The following is a 24,502-nucleotide window of genomic DNA, read 5'->3' as shown; positions in this document are numbered from 1 at the left end:
GGAGACTATTTTATAAATACAGGAATCATTGGTTACACAAGAGGTGGAACAAACAATAATGCTTGTTGATACCCATGATATGGAAGTTGCATTTGAAGCAAAACAACCAGAACTTGGTTCACAGCTTAAGGGATTCAATTGGGACTGAAATGTGGGAAGGCTATATTCGTGATTGAGTAATCATGTAAATTGAAATTTTTTTTTAAAAATTTGAAGTTTAAAATTTTCTTAATTTTTTAATTTTAAATTACGGTTCCACTAATAAAAAACATGATTGATATAACCTCAAAAACTTAGAGAAATAATTAGAATATTTTAAAATTTAAAAATCAATTTAGAACGTGAATCATAACGGCGGGGACTTCTGGTGCAATTTATTTATTTTTCCCGCTTAACCAATGTAAATTTTGTACCATAATTGCTTTTGGTAGTATCGCATTCGCTCCCCGCTGTGTTATCCACTAAAACTCGAAGTGTCCTTGTTGAAGCAAACATACCTTCTTCATCAGTAACCTTCCCATCAAAATCTCTCAAATTTCGTCTCCATTTTCCTCGATAAACTTGGTTAACTTTTGCTAGCACATGCCAGATTTCAAATGGCAATTTCAATACCTAATAACTTCATAGCTCTCATACAGCCTTCCAATCTTTCAATCAATCGGAGGCAGCTCTCTTCCTCTCGAATATTCACCGGCGGTAGCCGTAGTTTCCACTCCAGCGGCGCTGGAATATGCAGAGCGAAAGCTCGGGAGATTGTCCTCGGAAACCCGGCGGTGACAGTAGAGAAAGGAAAGTACAGCTACGACGTTGAAACACTAATCAACAAGCTAAGCAGCCTCCCGCCACGTGGCAGCATCGCGAGATGTCTGGATGTCTTCCGTAACAAACTTTCGCTAAAAGACTTCGCTTTAGTGTTCAAAGAGTTCGCTCACCGCGGCGATTGGCAACGGTCCCTCCGACTCTTCAAATACATGCAGCGCCAGATATGGTGTAAGCCGAATGAACACATTTATACCATCATGATCAGTCTTTTGGGCCGCGAAGGCTTGCTTGATAAATGTCGCGAAGTGTTCGACGAAATGCCAAGCCAAGGTTTGCCCCGCAGTGTCTTCTCCTACACCGCATTGATAAATGCTTACGGGCGGAACGGTGCGTATGATGTTTCTCTTGAATTACTAGCCAAAATGAAGAAAGACAAAGTTCTGCCGAGTATCTTAACTTATAACACCGTGATTAATGCGTGCGCAAGGGGTGGGTTGGATTGGGAGGGTTTGTTAGGGTTGTTTGCGGAAATGAGACATGAGGGAATACAACCTGATATTGTTACTTATAACACTCTGCTTAGTGCTTGTGCTGATAGGGGTTTAGGCAATGAGGCGGAAATGGTTTTTAGGAATATGAATGAAGGTGGGATATTGCCGGATTTAACTACTTATAGTTATCTTGTTGAGACATTTGGGAAGTTAGGAAAGCTGGAGAAGGTTTCTGAGTTACTTAAGGAAATGGAGTTGGGAGGGAATTTGCCGGATATCATGTCATATAACGTGTTGTTAGAGGCTTATGCTAACTCAGGGTCAATCAAGGAGGCGATGGGTGTGTTTAGGCAAATGCAGGCGGCAGGATGTGTGCCAAATGCAGCTACTTATAGTATTTTGTTGAATTTGTATGGGAGGAATGGGCGGTATGATGATGTCCGTGAACTTTTTCTTGAGATGAAAGCTAGCAATACAGAGCCAGATGCAGCTACTTATAATATTTTGATACAGGTTTTTGGAGAGGGTGGGTATTTTAAGGAGGTAGTGACATTGTTTCATGATATGGTGGAGGAGAATGTTGAACCTAACATGAAGACTTATGATGGTTTGATATTTGCTTGTGGGAAGGGAGGTCTTCATGAGGATGCCAAGAAAATTCTACTTCACATGAATGAAAAAGGGATAGTACCTAGTTCCAGGGCTTATACGGGTGTCATTGAGGCTTATGGACAGGCAGCATTATATGAGGAAGCTCTAGTTGCCTTTAACACAATGAATGAAGTAGAGAGCAAACCAACCATTGAAACTTACAATTCACTGCTTCAGACTTTTGCAAGAGGTGGATTGCATAAGGAAGCTGAAGCAATTTTGTCTAGAATGAATGAGGCTGGTATTGCAAAGAGCAGGGATTCCTTCAATGCTTTGATTGAAGCATATAGGCAAGGAGGCCAGTTTGAGGATGCTATCAAGGCTTATGTAGAGATGGAAAAGGCAAGATGTGATCCTGATGAACGAACCCTTGAAGCAGTTTTAAGTGTATATTGCTTTGCAGGCCTATGTGATGAGAGCAATGAGCAATTCAAGGAAATCAAAGCTTTAGGAGTTTTGCCCAGTGTCACAAGCTACTGCATGATGCTGGCTGTTTATGCAAAGTGTGACAGGTCAGTTTCACTCTATTCTGCAATTTGTTCACCATTTATGTTGTGTACAGGCAGAATTATCTGCCTATGGGTAATTTCATGATGAATGTCTGATTTTCTCCTGCATTTGGTAATAGCTATATAATAATAAATTTGATGAAAGAGATAACCTACCTTGGTATATCACTGTGAATGATTTTGCCACATAATTCCCTGAGCTGTAAGGATGATCTTGACTTGTAAGAATGGTCAGCTGTTACCATACCATATACTGCTCAAACCGTTGTCTTTCATAATTGCATTGCACTATCACAGACCAAGAATGACATGTTAAGAATACAAGGTAATCTCTGCTGTCTTGACAAAAGATTAGCTTGTTTCTTCTTGTCTGTGATCCTGCTGATCAGCGATCCATCTGTATTCCATCTTTTTTTCTCTTTGGTCTCTGAAGGTGCTCAGCTATTTTCCAGTCAGTGTTTCTTAGAAGTTTAGTTCTTGTGATTGTAGGACTATTTTATCTATGTGATGGAATTTCTAGAATGAATCCAAGGAAAATGTTTTATGATGACATGATAATTGCTTTAGCAAAAATACGTAAATAGGTAGATGCCAACTTTTTTTTTTTTTGGAGTCACATGCTTAGAATGGCGCGATGGTCTTGAAAAATACCCTCTTTTTTTTCCCAAAAATAGGAGCCACATGGTTAGAATTGTATGATGGTCTTTATTATTCTCGAAAAATTGGCCAATGAATCATTCTGTGTCTCCATCTTTGGCCTTTTTCCAATCCCAACCATCTAGGTGATATACATGATATTTATGCTATAGCAGTCTAGGAAGGAGGGAGTATCAGGGCATAGACATACAAGCAGGGCAATCTGACAATTGCATTAATTTCTCGGAACAGACCATTACCTATCTTTTATTTTTAAGATTGATGTTTTGATTCTATTAAATATTGTCCTCCTTTTCTTAGGAAACTACCCAATACTAACTTGTTTTAGGGATTTTACCCTGGAAAAGTACCTCAAGTACTAAAGCTAAGAAATTACTAGCCTATGTTGCTATGATTCTTCGTGTTTCTTTAAGTGTCCATATCTGACACTTGTGTCCAACACATTTTCGAACATGGATATGGAGAGATATCCTCCAAGAAGCCTCCAAATACCTGTAGAAACTTAGAAAGAATTGGACATACCCGTGTTGGACAGGTAATCATATCCGACATTCCCATGTGAGTCTGAGTAACATTGCTACTAGCCCTTGTAACATATGCATATTTTTGAGTAATAATGAGGTTCTTGAAATGGATAAAATTTGAAATTTAGTGAAGTAAAAGGAAGTGTGAGGCAGAGCCCCCATATGTGTAAGTTAAACTACAGAAACTTATCATGAATATATTGTCGAAATTTGTAATGGTCACAAAACTGCAAATAGTGTCTTAGAGTTAAATTTTATCTTGTTTATTCTTGAGATACAATTAGTTCGTGAAGTGTACAAGCATTTTGGTAGCAGAATATTGTAAATTTATCTTGCTAAAATCATTGTGTTTAGGTGGGATGATGCCTATAAGTTACTTGATGAGATGCTTGCGAACAAAGTGTCAAATATTCATCAAGTAATTGGGCAGATGATAAGAGGAGATTTTGATGATGATGGAAATTGGCAGATGGTAGAGTACATCTTTGACAAACTTAACTCTGAAGGATATGGCTTTGGAATAAGGTTCTATAATGCACTTTTGGAAACACTTTGGTGGCTTGGTCAGAAAGAACGAGCTGCAAGGGTGCTCAAAGAAGCAACAAAGAGAGGCCTATTCCCTGAACTTTTCCGTAAAAACAAACTTGTATTTTCTGTGGATGTGCACAGGTATCATGAGACTTACTTTCAAAGTTGTTTCTTTCCGGTTTCATGTCAATCTTATTTGACAAATGAAGTTGGTCATTTCACAGGATGTGGGAAGGTGGCACTTATACATCAATGTCAATTTGGCTCAACAATCTGCATGAGATGTTTTTGAGTGGCAATGATCTTCCTCAACTTGCTACTGTGGTTGTTGCGTAAGTGAGATTCTCCATGCTACTCATCTTTTTCCTATCCTTCACATTTGAGACCAGTGAGGTGTGATCAAATTCTGCATGAAATGAAAATGTTAATGATTAAATATTACTTATATATGGTTAAATGGACAGTGGTAATGTGCTTTGCCTTAAAATCCTTGTTTTATAAACTTCTGTCCCTAGGAACACCACCAGGCCAAGGTCGAGGCCGGCCTAATATTTGAGAGGGTTTGGATAAAAATGTTACTCAAAAAGGAGTTTGGACAAAAAAGTTAGGTTTTTAAGAAAGGGGCTTGATATTGGCTCCAACCATTGAAAGCACAAGCCTGGCCTAGCCCTTTTTATATTATATAATATATTACTTTACAGGGAAAGGATCCATTACACCCTTTTGTATCATTTTGTAAGATTTAATTTTTTCATGATTCAACTGTTGAATTTATTAATATAACTATATTTGTCATGCATGTAAAATTTCGAACTGGTCCGATGTCTCTATCATATCAATTTAAAATACTATATTTATTGATATTTTATTGAACAGTCGGAAGTTCTCGACCTAGAATAAATAGTTAGAACTTTTAATTTACTTCAAACTTGACATGCATTATCTATCTGAATGGAATATGAAATATGGCTGTTAGATTGTTAAAATATTAATCATACAAAAAGATAAGAAGGGATGTAAAACTACTTTAGTTTTATTGGTGCAAGTGGATCTCTCCCCTACTTTATAGATATTGTAATTTGTATCATATAAGGAATAAATATAATATTATGGATAAATCTAATTAGAACTTGAAACCTACAATTTTTGGGTTAGGCTTGGACAAGTATATATGGTCTTTATATCATATAAAGAATAAATACCATATTATAGTCTAAACTTGTTTAGACTACCCATATACAAATCTGGGCAAGTCTAAGCTGAATTTGGAACCCATTTTTTGGGTGGGGTAAACGTTAGAAGGTTCATGTGTCCGACCCCAACCCTAACCTAGCTAGGCCTATAAACACCTCTAATGTTCTTTTGATGATGTTATTGGTGTCATTCTTGCCCTGGTACCAGTACCACGATTAATTTCTGTTCTTCCTGCTTGACTCTTGATTAAACCATCTTGAAGGACTTTTCCTCATTATCGTGCGCACCTAGAATGTTTTGGCTAGATGGTAAGCATAGTTGATGGTATGCATTTGTTTTTTATAACTTGTTTACACAACCAAATGAGGTCTAGATGTAACCTCTTTTTATATGATAGGCATAATATACATTGAGCATATTTGCCAACTATTTCATGCCAAACTTTGCCTTTTCATGGATTATGAAAAAGTGATGCACTATTACAAACTGGAAATGTGTATAAATGCAGTAAAATGCACATAGTTTTGAAGATTTTCTGCTACATTTTCCGGTTTATGCCCTTTTTCCCGTCTAGTTATACAATCAGTTGTACTGTTTATGATTCAAGTTTTCTTCTTGAGTAGTGATAACATTTTGTCTTGAGCAGACGGGGCCTGATGGAGAAATGCGCAACTGCTCATGATATTCCAGTTGCTAGGGCTGCCTATAGATTCCTGCAGGATAATTTTTCGTCATCATTTTCTTTTCCTGGGTGGAACAATGGTCGAATTGTTTGTCAACGGTCTCAGCTCAAGCGAATGTTGTCTGCTACAAACTCATCTTCAGATGGATCCAAAGAGGATAATATAATTGCTTTAAGTAACTCCCCTATTCCTTCTATGGCATTCAAGTGATTTTGTAGTAATTTAGAGTATAGCTAACATAACAATGTGATCTTTGAAACATAAATAAGAACAAGAACCGAGCTTTAGGTCTGTACAATTAAATAGAAGCACAAAAATTATTCATCAGTTTTCACTGCACAAGTCCTAGAAAATCTTCTTATTTATGTTCAAATGTTGGAGGGTTGATTTGATTCTATTCAGTGTTGAAAGGGAGTTCTAGGGTGAGCTCATTACTATGAAGCTTTGTCGAGGTGAAACTTGTTTAGCAGGTTATAATTTAAATTACTTAATTTCTTAAATATATTTTAAGTTTTTAAGTAATTATTTCATGTTTTAAAAATTACTTAACTTTTTAAAGGCATTTCATGTTTTAATATTAATTATTTAAATTCTTAGAAGCCTTTTATATTTTAAGTACTTTTTTCATGTTTTTAACTTATCTTTAATGTTTTAAAAATTATTTAATTTTTTAGAATATTTTCATGTTTTAAGAACCACTTAATTTCACAGCATCTTTTCATGTTTTAAAATTCTTTCATGTTTTTAGTAATTATTAAATGTTTTAGAAATTATTAATTTCTTAAAAAAATTTATGTTTTAAGTAATATGTATGGAGTCATCTGAACATGACAATTTGTTATGTGACAGTTTAAATTTTATTGAAACCTAACTAGTATCTATTGTAGGCTAATTTGATACTTTTTTTTAAGTTTTTAGCTAACACCATTAAAATACTTTGACATGACACTGTTAATCATTGGGATAATGAAATGTGGCAAAAAAATAAAAAAAATATTTAACAATATTATTGGTCATCACCATGCTATTGATCCATAGTGTTGCACGCTACACCAGCAACAAAATCAGTGCTAATATCGGGTCATCAAGGCTTGCCAAAATATGTATGCCTAGAATTATGGTTTGTATTGAAACATGCCCAAAACACCATTACATAATAACATGATTTCAGAAAATTTTGGCTTGTATCGGAACATGGTCTAAAGTGTTGGTACATCTATATATGTATCGACACATTGTATTTATGTATCGGTACTTGGACACCTGGAGCTAAATTGTTTGCAATTTCTAATGCAAGTGTTGGTACATAGGGACTAAAGTATCGATATCTGTTCTCTATTTTTGTTGTTTTGGACCTGAATATCATTTTAAAACTCATTTTTGTTTAACCATTATTATTTTTTACTCTTAACACTCTTATTAATATGACTTAGATATGTTGTATGCATGTGGATTCAATTATTTCAGTTTTGTATAAGGTTACTCTAGTAACCAATGCAGCCTTGTGCATCCTACCAACTTTTGGATCAAGTATAAGGTGTTATAAGTTCCACCTTTAGCAACTCTTAGCATATTCCACCATGAACCTCGGCTTTTTTCTCCTACCTCCTTTCTCTCTCAACAATATTCAATGAGGTCTAAATAAACCGACCTTCCTGTGATATTTTAGCAACAACTTAATCATAAATAAACAATTATATCACCACTTTCTCAATTAGTTTCTGTTACATATATTATATCAATCAATATTCTCTTGTTGCAGGTGCTTTTTGAAAAGGTAAACAACTAATTATAAAATGTCTTATTTTTATGAACGAAAATTGAAATCCTAACCTCATTATTTAGGGATGAAGTGAGTAACCACCTTATTATCATCATTAGTTGTTTTTATTATTATCATAAATTTGTTATATAGTACTGTTCTAGATATTGTTGCCCTTATCTATCTTTTGCATCATTTGAAATTTGACAACTTCTCGTTCTAGACAAATTCCGGGTGGTAGATCATAAGCTTAACAACTGTACATGATGTGGCATGTCACACTAAATTTGCAACAAATTTGGTAAATAAAGCATCAAACAGTGAAGAAAAAGAACATGGCGATGAACATGCCCGAGCAATTATATATACACACATAATTCTATGAAGAGCAAGCTAGCATCGATAAAGACACTGCTGCAGACACAAAATACTGGGAGCTTTTGATCATTTGGCTTAGACTTTGTTTTGGTGCTAAAAAGATTTGAATCTCCGGAATATTTCTTTTTCTTTTTAAAATTTTCTAGAATATGCACTTTTTCATTTCATCAAATCAATCAAACTACTTTGGTTTCCCCCTAGAGGAGAAAGTGGAATGAAAGGCCCGGTTCATGTAGGGAGGTGACTTTATTAGAGTCAAACTTAAAAGTGATTGAGAGAAAAAAATGGTGATAACATGTTACTTGAGACCTAACCTAACACTCTAAAGACAGCTTGCATTTTGCCTGATATTCTCAAAACAAAACATTACGCTTTTCAACTTTATTAAGGGCATGCTTCAGTCTTTGAACATGGGTTGGGATTGGTTTTAAATCATTCAAATTATCTATATATTCTTCTTTCGGCCCTACAAAAAAGCTGAATTATGACCTGCTTAAAGGCTTTGCCAAAGCCTGTCTTTCTCAGCTTTAAGCGTATGCTTCTGCTTACAACCTGAAGCTGGTTTGATCCCGGCTAATGCTTCACCTTCTTCCTCCTCCCTATCTATACCTTTACAATCCACCTGTACTTGGTATAAAATTATTTACTTTTACATTTTTTTAAATTATAAGTTTATATAGATTAATAGTTTTAGTGACATAATCAATCTGTTTTGCTTGACAATATTGTTTGGAAAAATCAATTATACAAATGTCAAAAATATGATACGGAAAGGTCAAGAATCAAATGGATATTAGATTATGTATAATATAAATTTACAAAAAACTTCTGGCTGAAAGGTTTTAAGTTAAAAAGGATAAGTTTAAATCCCATTCTAAAAATATTTTACATAAAAATGTAAAATGATAAGAATATGATTTTATTAATATTTACTACTTTATAAAAACAATGAAATTTTAATAAAATTTTAAATATATTAGTCTCCGATCGACTTACGATATCAATTTAGTTAAAAGTTTAAATAATAATATAAGTATAGATACATTAAATTTTAACCTAAATTGATATGTTTTTCGTTTAGAACATATATTGTTAAAAATATTGAAGAATCATGAGACTTGTCCAAAGATAAAATATTGATGTAATTTAAATGTGTTTAATATTTATTAAAAATGATAGCAATCAATCGAAATAGGATCTAAATTTCGGCACTACTTGATTGCTTTCCTCCCAAGTATCAATCAAAATACACAAATAGAGGTGAAAGCTTTTTTATTCATTTGCAATTTTCTACAATTCTTGAATAATTTAAACTGTCCTTTGATAGTGTTTTTTTTATTGATTAATTAATGAATCAAAACCATATTCCACACACAATCATGTAAATTCACAATAATCTATGATAATCTGATATAGTCGTGAGTACAATAGTTGATAACTAGTTTAATAAATATATATATATACTTCTTGTGCTTATTTGGTCCTTTGTCTTTGTATATAATATAACATAAGAAGTATTCGTGCAAACTTAAAAAAAAAAAAAACCATTGTTTGGCAGTAAGATAACTGCAAATGAGGAACAGCAACCATCAAATTTGTCTCCACATATATACTTATAGCAGTTACCAGGCTGCTTTTGCAGCGAAGCAAATATGCTCTTGCCAATGCCCCACCGGTTAAAATTAAATAATAATAATTTTAATAAGCGATTTAATTTTGTTAGAAAATTTATTTTATTTTATATAATTTCATTAGTTTGTTAATTTTATCTATATCATCTTAATTATAATCATTAAACATTAATTATACTAAAAAATAAAAAAATTAAAAGTTGAAAGATGAGGAATGCTTCGATCCTCTAACTCTGTGATTCCTCTGTGTGTTGTCAATAGATTAACCAAAATTCCAAGAGGCCTGCCAAATTCCATTTCTTTAACTCAATTCAATAAAGCATTCCTCAATTTATCTTACTCCATAGACAATCACAAACAGCCTTTTTCACTGTTGCATTATAAAAAACAATATCTTTACTTAAATAACAAAGATGCAATATATAAAAAACCTTTTTTTTTCCTTTTTGCTGCAATCATATTATTCATTATTCAATCTCCAAAACTATGCAAGTGACCTAATTAATTTGTTAAATTTCATGCTACTTGAGGTTAAGTAGGGTTAAATATGTACTTACCCATCAATAGTTGAATTTTTGTTTTGTTTATTCAATTAATTCGTTTAATAAACGGAATTCATATTCGTTTATTAAACGAATCGAATACAAATACAACTTGTTCAGTTTGTTTATCTTCATGAATAAACTCATTTATATTCGTTTAATAAATCATTTATTATTTCATTAGTATATAGTAATAAATTTATTTTGATTTGTATATTTTTTATTTATAATATAATATTTATATTTGATTATTTTATATCTAAAAAATAGTGTTCATTTATTATTTATTTGTTTATTATTCATGACTATTGTTCGTGAACATGTCTAATTATATGTTAATGAACATCTATGTACGTTTAAGTTAAACAATTACACAAACATGTTCGCGAATATTAAATAAACAAATATAAACACACATAATTTTAAACAAATAAACACGAATAAAAAAATTAAAATACTTAATAAATACAAATCAAATACAAATAAACTTAAAAATAAATTGGGTTGATTTATGAAAGAATTAGTAGCAATTAATTAATTAATGTAGGTGGTGTAATGGTAAATAACTAAGGTTAAGCTCAAATGTCAAAGGGACAGGATGGCGATGGATCTTTGCAATTGGAAGGTTATGCAAAAAAGTGGTGAAATGATAACTATTGTCATAATAGAATAAAAAATTCAAATTAATTGAGGAAAAAGAAAGCGTGGGACTTTTCCTTTTTTTTTTCTTCAGAACAAGAAAAAGCTGCCTAAGGGTTCGTCATAATTCTCCGTTTGAAGAAAGAAATCAAATTGTATTTTCTTATTGTAACTATTGATTTACACTTTCACCCTTAAATTTATTTTTTCACTAAAATCTTTTTCTCCAATTTAATAATTGAAATATCATTCTGTAATAATTTTTAGAAAAATCATTCACCACATGCCATTCTCTCCCTGTTTTGACTGAAATAAAAGTAAAAAACAATATTTGCTTAAACTCTCTCTCTCTTTCACCAATCAAATTCCTCACCCTGCAGATAAACCAGCGCACCCTCCAAACTCCGTTCCAGCTCCTTCACTACTAGACTCACCACGGTAATGGGAAACCATGGAAGCAGCCTTAAACCACCTCAACATTAAAAAAAAAAACAGCCTTTAAATCCTGTAAGTTCAATTCCCTTTCGCTAAGCAAACAAAATCATGTGATGACTATAAATTTTTCTTTCATCTTTTTCAGATAAATAGTTATAATTCAAATGATTTCTTATCCAAATTTTGCTAAGTGTAATATCAATCATATGTATGTCGTTCTTCGATGTTTATACCAACACCAACCATAGATGTGTCATACTTCAATGTTTATTATTTTCTAAATATCCTGGTAATTAGATGGTCCGAAAAAAAAACTCAGTGTTGTCACTTCCATCTTATTTTCTCATAGCAAGAAATCGAAAATCAAAAGCACTTACAAACTTCTTTAAAACCAGATTGACAATATAAAAGCAACACCCAATCGACCAAATCAAGAACAACACGTAATCCACAGTCAAAGGCATATGCAATCACAAATAACAACCACCTTCATAAACCCACATTCGAAACAATATTTACTAAAATACCCGTTATTCAATCGATTTACGTATATATATATATATGTATGTGTGTGTATATATATATTCTCCATTTCCTATAATTAAGTAATCTTAACCCACTCATATAAGTCATTTCCTACTATTTGTTTCATTGAACTGGTAATGTGTTGGAAATATGTTTTTGACAGAGAAGTAGCTTTTTTCATTTTAAAGAGTCCATCTTCTCATCTCATGTTTTGGCAGCCAACCATAATCAACTTACCTTATCCAAAAATCATCCCTCTATACAGCACACTATCTTTTATTCCCTCTCCTTTATCTGCAACATCAACTCAACAGGCAAAGGAAGAAAGGGTAGTGGTGGGGGAGCGTTATCGTCTACGTGCAATGAAGCGGCAGAGAGCTCTAAAGCTTTAGCTTCTTCAAGAATGAGGTTGGAGCTGGAACGAGGTCTGTCATTACACTTTGTGGGCTGGTCGGAGGAGGTTGGCGGTGGTGATGGCAGCGCAGGTGAGAAGAAGGGAAATATGGTGAGAATTAACATGAGAAAGGAGAGAGAGATTTTTAATGGTGATAGCACGTGGCCATTTTTAATTGGTGGAATGTTTTTTAAAGTCTGTTAAGAAAATTGACTAAAAAATAGTTGCGCCAAAAAAATTTAGATATTAAAAATAAAAAAAAAATATATTTTTTAAGGGTTAAATCGTAAATTAAGTTTAATTTTATTATAATTATATTTAAAATATTATTTAAATGTGTGTTCAAATAATTATATAAAAAGGGATAAAAATAAAGAGTTAAAAACTTGTTGGGCGTGAATTTGATCCTTTATTTCAGCCACATAGATGTAATAGGATGGAGGTGAAGGTCACGCAATAGGCTGGAATTTTAGTTGGTCTAAAAGATCAACAGCAAACATCAAGCATCATGGACTCCTCCTCCAAGTCCTTATTCCCACCTTTCTGACTCTTGAATACTATCATCATTACCCCCTCACCACCACCAGCACCATTACAACTTATCGTCATCATGATCACCCCCACTCTCTTTACAACATCATCCAAGCTCACAACCGAAGGCTCAAAGCTAAACAACCACAACAGAACTACCACCACCACCAAGAAGAAGAAGAAGAAAAAGAAGAAGAAGAAGAAGAAGTATAGCAAGCAGTGATGAGACTACTTTCAGTTTTCACTTAAACGAAGTCTTTTACTATTATGTGTTATGAGTGGAAGGGTCTTTTTGTTTCAGAAGATCCAACAACTCTATACGGGGAATCAAGCTTCTCGGTCCGATTTATTTGCTAGATTTAAGCAATTCATATAAGTTTTTTTATTTTAGTTGACATGGAGTTTTTTCCTTTTTCACTACTTTGATACATCACTTATATCAAAAGATGTAGCAATAGCTAGCCTTGCTTCTTCTTCTTTTTTTTCTTTTTTTTTTCTGTGGGGGCATACTATAGGCATGGTGTTTGTTGATGGTGTTCTTGGCGGTAGGGCTGATCTCCCAATGTCGGATGATAAAGTTGTGGAGCAGACCAAAGGTGAGAAGGGCATCAGATCAAAAGCAGTACTCAAGGATGCTATGCAATATTTAAGTGAAGAAAGAGTTTTAGATGGAGACATTGTGGCAATATCATTTATGAAAGAAGAAGAAGATGATGGTGATATGTTAATTGTATGTTGCCCCCCCCTCCCCCTAATTTCTCTCTCAAATCTCCCAACATGTTTCCATTGTCTTTTCTTAAATTTTGTTTGTTTGGTGATCTGATACAAAAATATAAATATTCACCATGACATATGCAAACAAATATTATTACCATGGAACCTTGACCAAAATCCTTTGAACTCTTGACAGATTTTCTCGTCGTAAAGGTCTCAGAAATTAACTTGATGAAATTCTTTCCCAGTGGCCTGCAATCCTAAGTACAATAAATAACACTTAAACTAGGGTTTTGCTTGGTAGCTGCATATATTTTCAGCAGTGAATCATTAATTATCGTTTTTCTTCTCTTCCATTTAAATCAGTATTGAATCTGGGATTCAGTTGATCATATTAAAAAAAGAATACTCAACGAATGTGCAGCTCAAGTTTTTAGTATTAACACTTCATCTTCTTTTATACAATTTACGGAGAAAAACTTGGCTGCATTTCCCGTAGGATGCTTCTTTTGAGGATTATGCCTGCAACAGCAGCGGCAAAAGTAATAAATACTCGGTAAAACTGAAGGCCAAGCCCTTACCCAGCTTTTATTTTTTGTTTTAAAGCTTTCTGGTTTCGTTTGCATTCTCTTCTATTCCGATTATTCAACTACTCGTATCTTTAATTATTTTCTCCACATTTGGAAATTGATGCTTAATTTTCAATATGCTAAAGCATGGGATTTCTTTTGTTTCTCTTGCCAAAGAAAAACAACCACTTTTAATCAATTTTTTATTTATATGTTGAATATCACTCTGTTAAAGGTTTTCAGGCAAACACTTTATAATGGTATAAATATTTTTTAAGTAAGTTTAAATTGAAATCAACGGGTAGTTGCATATGTACATCAACAAATTAAAATAATATGTTAAACCAGTCTACTTTTAACAGCTTAGCATTGATTTGAAATTTTTTTCCTCCTGTCTTTTTTATTGTTAAGACAATGGTATGGTAGTATTATTTTGGTAGTAAATATTTAATTTAGTTCATAATAATTTACAATAATCCATTGTTAATATTATAATATATGAAGTATAAATTATTTGTAAAAATTAATTTAAATATATATCATATTTATAGTTTATATAAATTAAATGAAAGACAAAATTATAATTTGTCACTCTAATTCGGTTTTTAAAATGTTAACTTTTGAATTAAGAAGTTGGTTTGAAAATTTGGTTTAACTTAGAAAAACATTTTTAAGACCTTCCCTACTGCTTTTGAAAAAAAGCTACAAAATAAGAGATAAAAGCGAATTTTTAGTAACAAAAAAATCTTTTACACCTAAATGCAAAAACCATAAACAATATTAAAGAATTTCAAAGATAAAAACTACTTTTAAAATAACTTTTGCAACCAAATATTAAAGTTGAAATTTGTAGCTTCGGCTTTTGTCGATACAAGTTACTGATGAGTGCTTATATTTCTACATATTTTAGGTTCATTTAGTTCTTTTTTAGCTTACTTTCTATGATTAATGTCTCATTTGCATTTGTTTGAATTTTTATTTAATTATGCTTGATTTTATAAAATTTTAGTATTTGGTAATTAATTAATTGTTTTATGACTTAGATTAAGTTCATCAAAATTTATGGTTTGAGTTTGAACATCATCGACAAAGAAATAAAGCATGAAAAAAATTTTGAGCACCATAATTTTAGAATTGGCATCTCAACGCGGAATCGCATGACAATATGTTGGTGTCCCTGTGCCACAAACTTCAAAACTCAGCCTCTAGCTCAATGCCCCTATGCCAACGTGAATATTTTATCTAAGCTTTAGGGGTATTTTGATCATTTATGAGTTCTACAACCTCAAGCAAGTTTTTCTAACCTAGCTAATTTACGTTAATCCGACAATATAAATAGGATGTTCTCAAAGGGAGTGAGAGAACATTTGTTATTTTTTGCATTATAGTTATTTTCTTCTTGATTGTGTCTTACAATTTTATGGGTTTCTAAACTCTTTTTTCTAGTTGAAGGATTATTGAATTTTGATTTAATAAAATTATTAGACTTAATTTGTGCTTAATTCTTTTTTGTTCTTTAGTATTCACGCATCTTATATTTTAATTACAATTGTTTAGGTTTGTTAAACATTCGACCTGTATTTGATAACTTAGAATGGTTGCGTTGCCAATTAGAATAATTAAATTTGTAATTATTTAATTCATTCTAAAACTAGTGACAAACTGCATGTCTTGTTTATGTCGTAGTTTACGATCATGTGGTGTGGATATCTAGCTTAAATGAACCTCATTGAGGTGAGTTTGTTGGTTAGAATTAGGCCCCTCTCATTCTTAATTTTGTTGGTAAGTTAAATCTTGAGCGCTGATGTAACACCCCCTAACCCCAAACCATTGCCGGAACAGGGTTATGAGGCATTACCAGACATATTAGACAGTTTACAAAAAGAATTATTAAATAACTAACAAACATATTGAAATAAAATCATAAAATCATATGTTTATTTACCAATTGACTTCATCTCTTCTTTATTATTATTATTATTATTATTATTATAAATTTTATAAAAATTTCGGCAGCATTTCTGTTTATTTTTACATAAAACCCCCTGCAATTAAAACAATATCTTTTCCAAAATATAACCAAATCAACCAATTCATTTCACATTCACATTTTCTATTCTAATTACTTTTAATCAAACTCAATCAACATAATATCAATTTAAAATTTAACAAGGTAATAAATAAATCAAAATAGATAAACTTCTTTCATAATAATTCATAAACTTTTAATACTAACATTTTTTTAACCATTTATATTAAAACATAACAACCTTTATACACATCCTATGTACATGCCACATTACCCAAAAGAAAATATACATCACCAAAGTTATGCTGAAGTCGGGATTAATCTGGATGCTGAACCGGGACCTTTGACTTCTATCGACCTGCGCACGGAAACAACCGTACGCTGAGTATTTCATACTCAGTGGTATTACCATAATTCAAATTATAACAATAATAAACATGTAATGCATAATTCGTATATACAATTTAAATTCAATATTTCAACAATAGCAATTCATCGACCAATATCGTATATCCAAATTTGAGTTTGAATAAATCATGAACATTAGGTTCATTCCTCCATCTCATATCACATTTCAATTCACAATTCAACTTTTTCACTTCATTTCAGTAGCTCGTTTGACCAACTCGTTTGGTTTATCATTTCATCATTTACCCTATTAACAAAACTCGGACTTTGGCGGATACACGGATCCAACCAAACACACCAGAATGGCACCCAGTGCCTCACCGGATAGTTCGAAGCAATAGTTGACACCCAGTGTCTCATCGGCAAAGCCGAAGAAAGTTGGTACCCAGTACCTCATCGAATCTATCCGAAGAAATATAGTGACACCCAGTGTCTCATCGACTCGAGGTCGAAGTATCCCTGAACTCTTCCAATCCTATGGCATGCCAACTATATCCGACTCAGCCCGACTAGTTAATAGGGTATTTAAATCACATATATTCTCAATTCAATCACAATTTCTCACATTTTCAATTCAATCATTTTTCCACCTTTCAATCAATAATTATTTCACAACTTCACACATTTTCACAACTCAATACATTTCCATACAATTTAATACCATTCACAATTCGATTCAAATTCATTTCCCGCTTTCAATCAACAAACAATTCAAATATTATTTCATATCAACTATTCAATTTAATTCCCACTAATAATAATAATAATATTAATACTTACCTCACATTTCATTTACTAGACACATAAATTAAAATTTAACATTTAAAAATAAATAATTTGAATTATAGTAATACAAACTGTTATTCTCCCGTTTTAGTCCTCGATAACTTTCTCCTTTCCTTTTGACGCCGATGCCTCGGGTTCTTTGTTAGCTACGAAAATAATAATAATTTGTAATATTAATTACAGCACTAATTATAATAAGTAATTGAATTTCTATTCAATTTATTCCTAATTCTCAATTTAATCCTAACTAAATTCACTTACTTTCCTAATTCAATTCACACTCTATTTCTATTCAAATTTCATCCAAACTAAAATTTAACTATCAAAATTTCAGCATATTTTGCTAATTTCGAATTTCTCTAAATTTAGTCCTTAAAACATAAAACTTATAGTTTCTTTTGCACTTTAATCCCTTTATCAATTCTAACTTAAAATTCATTCAATTAAATCCCTAATTCAACAATTTATTCAACATAAACTATTCTTGAAAACCTATGAACTTACAAAATATCAACTTAATTCCATCAAAACTTTGTTTTAAAGCTTTTAAAACATTAGAATTAAGAGAAAATGGCTAATTTGACTTACCAAATTAAATTTTAAGCTTCAAAAACCCTATTTTCCCTATTTTCTTCTTTTTCTTCTTTCTCCCCTGTTTCTCCCATGTTTCGTCTATTCTATTCTGTTTCTTTCCTTTCTTTTGTTTCTTCTATTCTTTTATTTTAACTTACTTTACTTTATTTCCTTTATTAAATTTCTTTTATGTTTAATTAATTATTATTTATAAAATATCTATTTTAATAACAAATATAATTAATACATTTGTACCATATCACAACCTTACATTTGTCTTAATCTAACTACTTCATCAAAAAAAATCTTTTAATATAATAATTTTAATTAATAAATATCTTTTACTTAAATTTTAAGTAAATAAATAAATGTAATACACTTGTATTTTATTTTTACCACACACTTGGCAAAATCATAATTTATTATTACCCAAAAATCTTATACTAATTATTTCATTATTAAATATCTTTTAATTTAATAATAACTAATAACTAATAACTAATAACTAATAACTAATAATGAATAATAAATATCTTATACTTAATTAATAAGCAAATTAAATCTACAAACTACAAATATATACATATTTTATTTACACATGCATTATTTTATCACCATCCATTTGTCTACTAATTACTTTATTTAATAATAATAATATAAAACCATAATAATGTTTAATAATTATACTAATTATATACATATAATATCTATATATAACCTAAATAAATTTTGGATTTTAATGCGGATATGCCGCCTCATTTCATATAAATGGCTTAACTGCCATTTTAGCCCTTTTTATTTTTTTATTTTAATCTATAATTAGACTTTCACTTCTATTGCAATTTAATCCTTTTTTGCTAATTACTCATAATTAAGCTAAATTCACTTATCTAAAACCTAATTAAACACACAACTAGTCTAGTAAGTATTTCTAATAATTATTTTCGAACTCAATTTACTAGGACGGAGGCCCGATATTATACTTTTCCGATGCCCATGAATTTTGGGTCATTACATTTCTCCCCCTCTTAATAAATTTCGTCCTCGAAATTTACCTGAGAAGAGATGAGGATATTGTGCTCTCATTGTCTCTTCCGGTTCCCAAGTCGCTTCTTCCACACTATGACTTCTCCATAATTTTTTTACTAAAAGAACCCGTTTATTTCTTAATTCTTTCACTTCTCGTGCTAATATCTGAACTGGTTCTTTTTCATAAGTTAAATCAGATCGAATTTCAATGTCTTCAGTGGGAATGATATGAGAAGGATCCGATCTATATCTCCGAAGCATCGAAACATGAAAAACATCATGAATTTTCTGTAACTCTGGAGGTAAGGCTAATCGATAAGCAACAGGCCCAATTCTTTCCACTATCTCATACGGCCCAATAAAGTACGGACTTAATTTTCCCTTCCGACCAAATCTCAAAATTTTCTCCTACGGCGATACTTTGAGGAATACCTTATCACCAACGGAATATTCAATGTCTCGTCGTTTCAAGTCTGCGTAAGATTTCTGTCTGTCGAAAGCGGCTTTCAGTCTATCTTTAATCTTTTTAACTGTTTCTTCTGTCTCTTGAATCAATTCCGGCCCAATCACTTTTCTTTCTTTTAATTCTGTCCAACATATTGGTGATCGACACCTTCGACCATAAAGTGCTTCATACGGAGCCATTTGAATACTAGATTGGAAACTATTATTATAAACAAACTCGGCCAATGGTAAATAATGTTCCTAACCTGATTCAAAATCAATGATACAAGCTCGAAACATATCTTCTAATATCTGAATTACTCGTTCAGATTGTCCATCAGTTTGAGGATGAAAAGCTGTACTGAAACTAAGTCGAGTACCCAATGATTCATGCAGCTGCTTCCAAAATCTCGAAGTGAATCGAGAATCTCTGTCTGAAATTATTGATACCGGAATACCATGTAATCTAACAATTTCTCGAATATAAACCTCGGCAAGTTTCTGTAATGACCAGTCGGTTCTAACTGCTATAAAATGAGCTGATTTTGTGAGTCGATCAACAATCACCCAAATAGCATTCTTTTTACTCACTGACAATGGCAACCCCGTAACAAAATCCATGGTAATGCGATCCTATTTCCACTCGGGAATAGTAATAGGCTGTAACAGACCTGTTGGTACCTGATGTTCTGCTTTTACCCGCTGACAAGTCAATCATTTATTGACATATTCAACTATATCTTTCTTCATTCCTGGCCACCAATACAGTTCTCGTAGATCACGATACATCTTCGTTCCTCCTGGGTGCAAAGCAAAAATACTATCATGTGCTTCTCAGAGAATCAATTCTTTAATCTCAGAAGTAGCTGGAACACAAATTCGATTCCGAAATCTCAAACAATCATGCTCGTCAGTACTAAAATTTTCTACCGCACCATACTGTACAATTTCTCTTTTTTCATCTTTTAACTGTGCTGCTCTGATTTGATCAAACATTACCGGCTTGACTCTTAACTCAGCTAACAAACTTCCATCATCATTAATACTAAGCCGAGCGAACATTGCCCGTAATTCAACCGCTGCTTTTCTGCTCAATGTATCTGCTACCACATTTGCCTTCCCTGGATGATAATCTATAACACAATCATAATCCTTTAGAAGTTCTATCCATCGTCTCTGCCTCAGATTCAACTCCTTTTGTGACAAAAGATATTTAAGACTTTTATGATCAATATAAATATAACATTTCTCACCATACAAATAATGTCTCCAAATCTTCAATGCAAAGATTACAACAGCTAACTCCAAATCGTGTGTCGGGTAGTTGCGTTCATGTGGCTTCAACTGTCGAGATGCATAAGCTATTACTTTTCCATTCTGCATCAATACACAACCCAAACCATTCAAAGAAGCATCACTGTACACTATGAAATCTTTCCCCAATTCTGGTAAAGTTAAAAATGGTGCCTCTGTCAACATTTGTTTCAATGTTTCAAAGCTCCTCTGACACTGATCATCCCAGATAAATGGAACATTCTTCTGTAGTAATTTGGTCAACGGCAAAGCTATCTTCGAAAAGCCATTTACAAATCTTCTGTAATACCCAGCCAAACCAAGGAAACTGCGTACCTCTGATACATTCTTTGGTGCCTTCCATTGAACAATTGCCTCGATCTTCTTTGGATCAACTCTAATCTCATCCGCAGATACAACATGTCCCAAGAATACTACCTCTGATAACCAGAATTCACATTTACTTAGTTTCTCGTACAACTATTTTTCTCGCAGAATCTGTAGCACGGTTCTGAGATGCTGATCATGCTCTGACTCTTACTTCGAATAAACCAATATGTCATCAATAAAAACCACCACAAACTGATCTAAATATGGCTAAAAAATACGATTCATCAGATCCATAAAAGCAGCTGGAGCATTAGTCAACCCAAACGGCATCACCAAAAACTCATAATGACCATATCTTGTACGAAAAGCTGTCTTCGGCACATCACTTTCTTTTACTTTCAATTGATAATACCTAGACCTCAAATCAATCTTCGAAAATACTGAAGCTCCTTTTAGCTGATCAAATAAATCATCTATACGAGGCAACGGATACCGGTTATTGATTGTGACTTTGTTCAACTGTCGATAATCAATACAAAGCCGCATTGATCTATCTTTCTTTTTAACAAACAATACCGGAGCTCCCCCAGGTGAAATACTTGGTCTAATAAATCCACGATCTAGCAAGTCTTGCAACTGCACTTTCAACTCTTTTAATTCAGTGGGCGACATTCGGTACGGAGGTGTAGAGATTGGTACTGTACCCGGGTACACTTCTATAGCAAATTCAACCTCTCTGTCAGGTGGTATGCCCGGTAGTTCTTCAGGAAATACATCTGGAAACTCACATACAGTTCTGATCTGACTACACTGACTACCCACCGAATCAGAATTAATAACATAAGCTAGATATGTTGTACAACCTTGTCGAAGCAATTTACTAGCCTTAATTGCTGAAATAATACGTGTCGATCCATTAGTACGGATACCCTTCACCTCAATTCTGTCCCCGTCTTCTGTCTGAATACTAAACTTCTTTTTATAACAATCCAATACCACTCCGTGTTCAGACAACCAATCCATCCCCAGTATTATATCAAAATCCCCAAATGGCATAATCAACAGGTCAATAGGAAAAGTTTTATTTTGTATAATTAACGGGCATATTGGACAAACCTGATTCACTAATATTGTCTGCCCCAACGGACTCGACACTTCTACAGTTACTCTAGATACTTCAGAATTAAATTTTCCCAATTCAACTAATTTTGAATTTATATAAGAATGTGAAGATCCGGGATCAATTAAAGCATAAACAGGCTCAGAATATAGTAAGAATATACCTGTTACTACATCGTGGGCGTCGCCTTCTTCTCGTGTTCTGACCACATAAGCTCTGGCGGGTACTTTAGCTTCAGACTGCTGGGTACCAATATCACTGCTCCTTCTACTACCTCCTCCCCTTGAAACCAAGCTACCTCTACCTGTCCCTCTGCCTCTAGCAGTAGATACTGATCTCTGTGATGTCACGGGAGCAGTACTATCAGCTTTCGGACAATCTCTAATGAAATGGTCTGTAGAACCACATCGGAAACAACCTCTAGTTAATTTCCAGCATTCCCTTCTGTGTTTCTTTCCACAGTGCTGACAGTCTGGAATTTCTATTTCTCGAGAAGGGCCTCTCACACTGCCAGTAGATACTGTCGTCTGTCTTCCTCTACTTCTACCGCCTCTGTCTGATCTGAAACTAGGTCTCCAACCACCTTGAGACTCCTTTGGTCTTTTCGGATGATGGTTCGAACTCGTAGTTTCTGTACGTTTCCCGGTTGGTCTAACAACTTCAGTCTTTTTATCGAGGCCCAGAACTTGTTCCACCATTTTAGCCCGCTCAATCAAATCTACTAACTCAGTGATCCGATGAGATACTAACTGTAACTTGATCTCGTCTCGCAAACCCCATAGAAATCTTTTACAACTATCAGCTTCTGTAGGAATAAACTCGGAGGCATATCTGCTGAGTCTAGAGAATTCCCTCTCATAATCTATTACTGACATATCCCCTTGTTGTAACATTAAAAACTCTTGTTTCTTGTCTTCGATATACATCTCTTCAATATATTTCTTTTGAAATTCCTTCTGAAATAGATCCCACGTTATCTGATTCTCTGGTATATGTCGAACTACTGATTCCCACCATAGATAAGCCTTTCCTTGTAGCAACGATACAGCACAGATTAAACACTCCCGGAGGGTACAGTCCCGCTGCTGTAAAATTCTCTTAGTCGACTCCATCCAATTTTCAGCTGCGGATGGATCGACTCCTTTTAGACCTATAAATTCAGTGGCACCATATTTTCTCAGTTCCTTTATCGGGGCCCGTCTTTGAGTAGGTACTGGAGTCGTAGCAGGAGTAGTCCCCGCTACTCTTTGTAGTGCATCAGCTATAATTCTCAGTAATTGAGATTCATCTCTTCCTCTAGCATTTTCCCGTTCTACGTTAGGAGGTTGGTTACCCAACGGATAGGTTAGCATTTATTCTTTCATAAGTATGCATTTATTCTTTCTTCAGACATCTTTAATCTATAAAACAAAACAAACAAATAGGTTAGCATCCAAAAATCCTGACTCAGTTTCGACTCGACAGTGGCATGTACATCTAGACTCAATTCCGAGCTCGATTTAGGCCGAGAATCGGCTAAACCTGATAGCTCTGATACCAACAACTGTAACACCCCCTAACCCCGAACCATCGCTGGAACAGGGTTATGAGGCATTACCGGACATATCAGACAGTTTACAAAAAGAATTCTTAAATAACTAACAAACATATTGAAATAAAATCATAAAATCATATGTTTATTTACCAATTGACTTCATCTCTTCTTTATTATTATTATTATTATAAATTTTATAAAAATTTCGGCAACATTTCTGCTTATTTTTACATAGAACCCCCTGCAATTAAAACCATATCTTTTCCAAAATATAACCAAATCAACCAATTCATTCCACATTTACATTTTCTATTCTAATTACTTCTAATCAAACTCAATCAACGTAATATCAATTTAAAATTTAACAAGGTAATAAATAAATCAAAATAGATAAACTTCTTTCATAATAATTCATAAACTTTTAATACTAACATTTTTTTAACCATTTATATTAAAACATAACAACCTTTATACACATCCTATGTACATGCCACATTACCCAAAAGAAAATATACATCACCAAAGTTATGCTGAAGTCGGGATTAATCTGGATGCTGAACCGGGACCTTTGACTTCTATCGACCTGCGCACGGAAACAACCGTACGCTGAGTATTTCATACTCAGTGGTATTACCATAATTCAAATTATAACAATAATAAACATGTAATGCATAATTCGTATATACAATTTAAATTCAATATTTCAACAATAGCAATTCATCAACCAATATCGTATATCCAAATTTGAGTTTGAATAAATCATGAACCTTAGGTTCATTCCTCCATCTCATATCACATTTCAATTTACAATTCAACTTTTTCACTTCATTTCAGTAG

At 33.1% G+C, this 24,502-nt stretch overlaps 1 protein-coding gene across 1 annotated transcript; it reads left to right on the top strand.

The window, feature by feature from the left end:
- Positions 1–348: 348 nt before the first annotated feature.
- On the top strand, positions 349–6,297 carry LOC107954105 (pentatricopeptide repeat-containing protein At1g74850, chloroplastic). The gene is made up of 4 exons (XM_016889580.2): positions 349–2,416; positions 3,949–4,263; positions 4,347–4,454; positions 5,963–6,297. The coding sequence occupies exons 1-4, from the start codon at positions 597–599 to the stop codon at positions 6,207–6,209; spliced, it is 2,490 nt and encodes an 829-aa protein (XP_016745069.1). The 5' UTR covers positions 349–596; the 3' UTR covers positions 6,210–6,297.
- Positions 6,298–24,502: the final 18,205 nt, after the last annotated feature.

Source organism: Gossypium hirsutum, chromosome D12, assembly GCF_007990345.1.
Source record: "Gossypium hirsutum isolate 1008001.06 chromosome D12, Gossypium_hirsutum_v2.1, whole genome shotgun sequence".
NCBI classification, from domain to species: Eukaryota; Viridiplantae; Streptophyta; class Magnoliopsida; order Malvales; family Malvaceae; genus Gossypium; species Gossypium hirsutum.
This window is presented reverse-complemented; position numbering and strand designations above follow the sequence as displayed.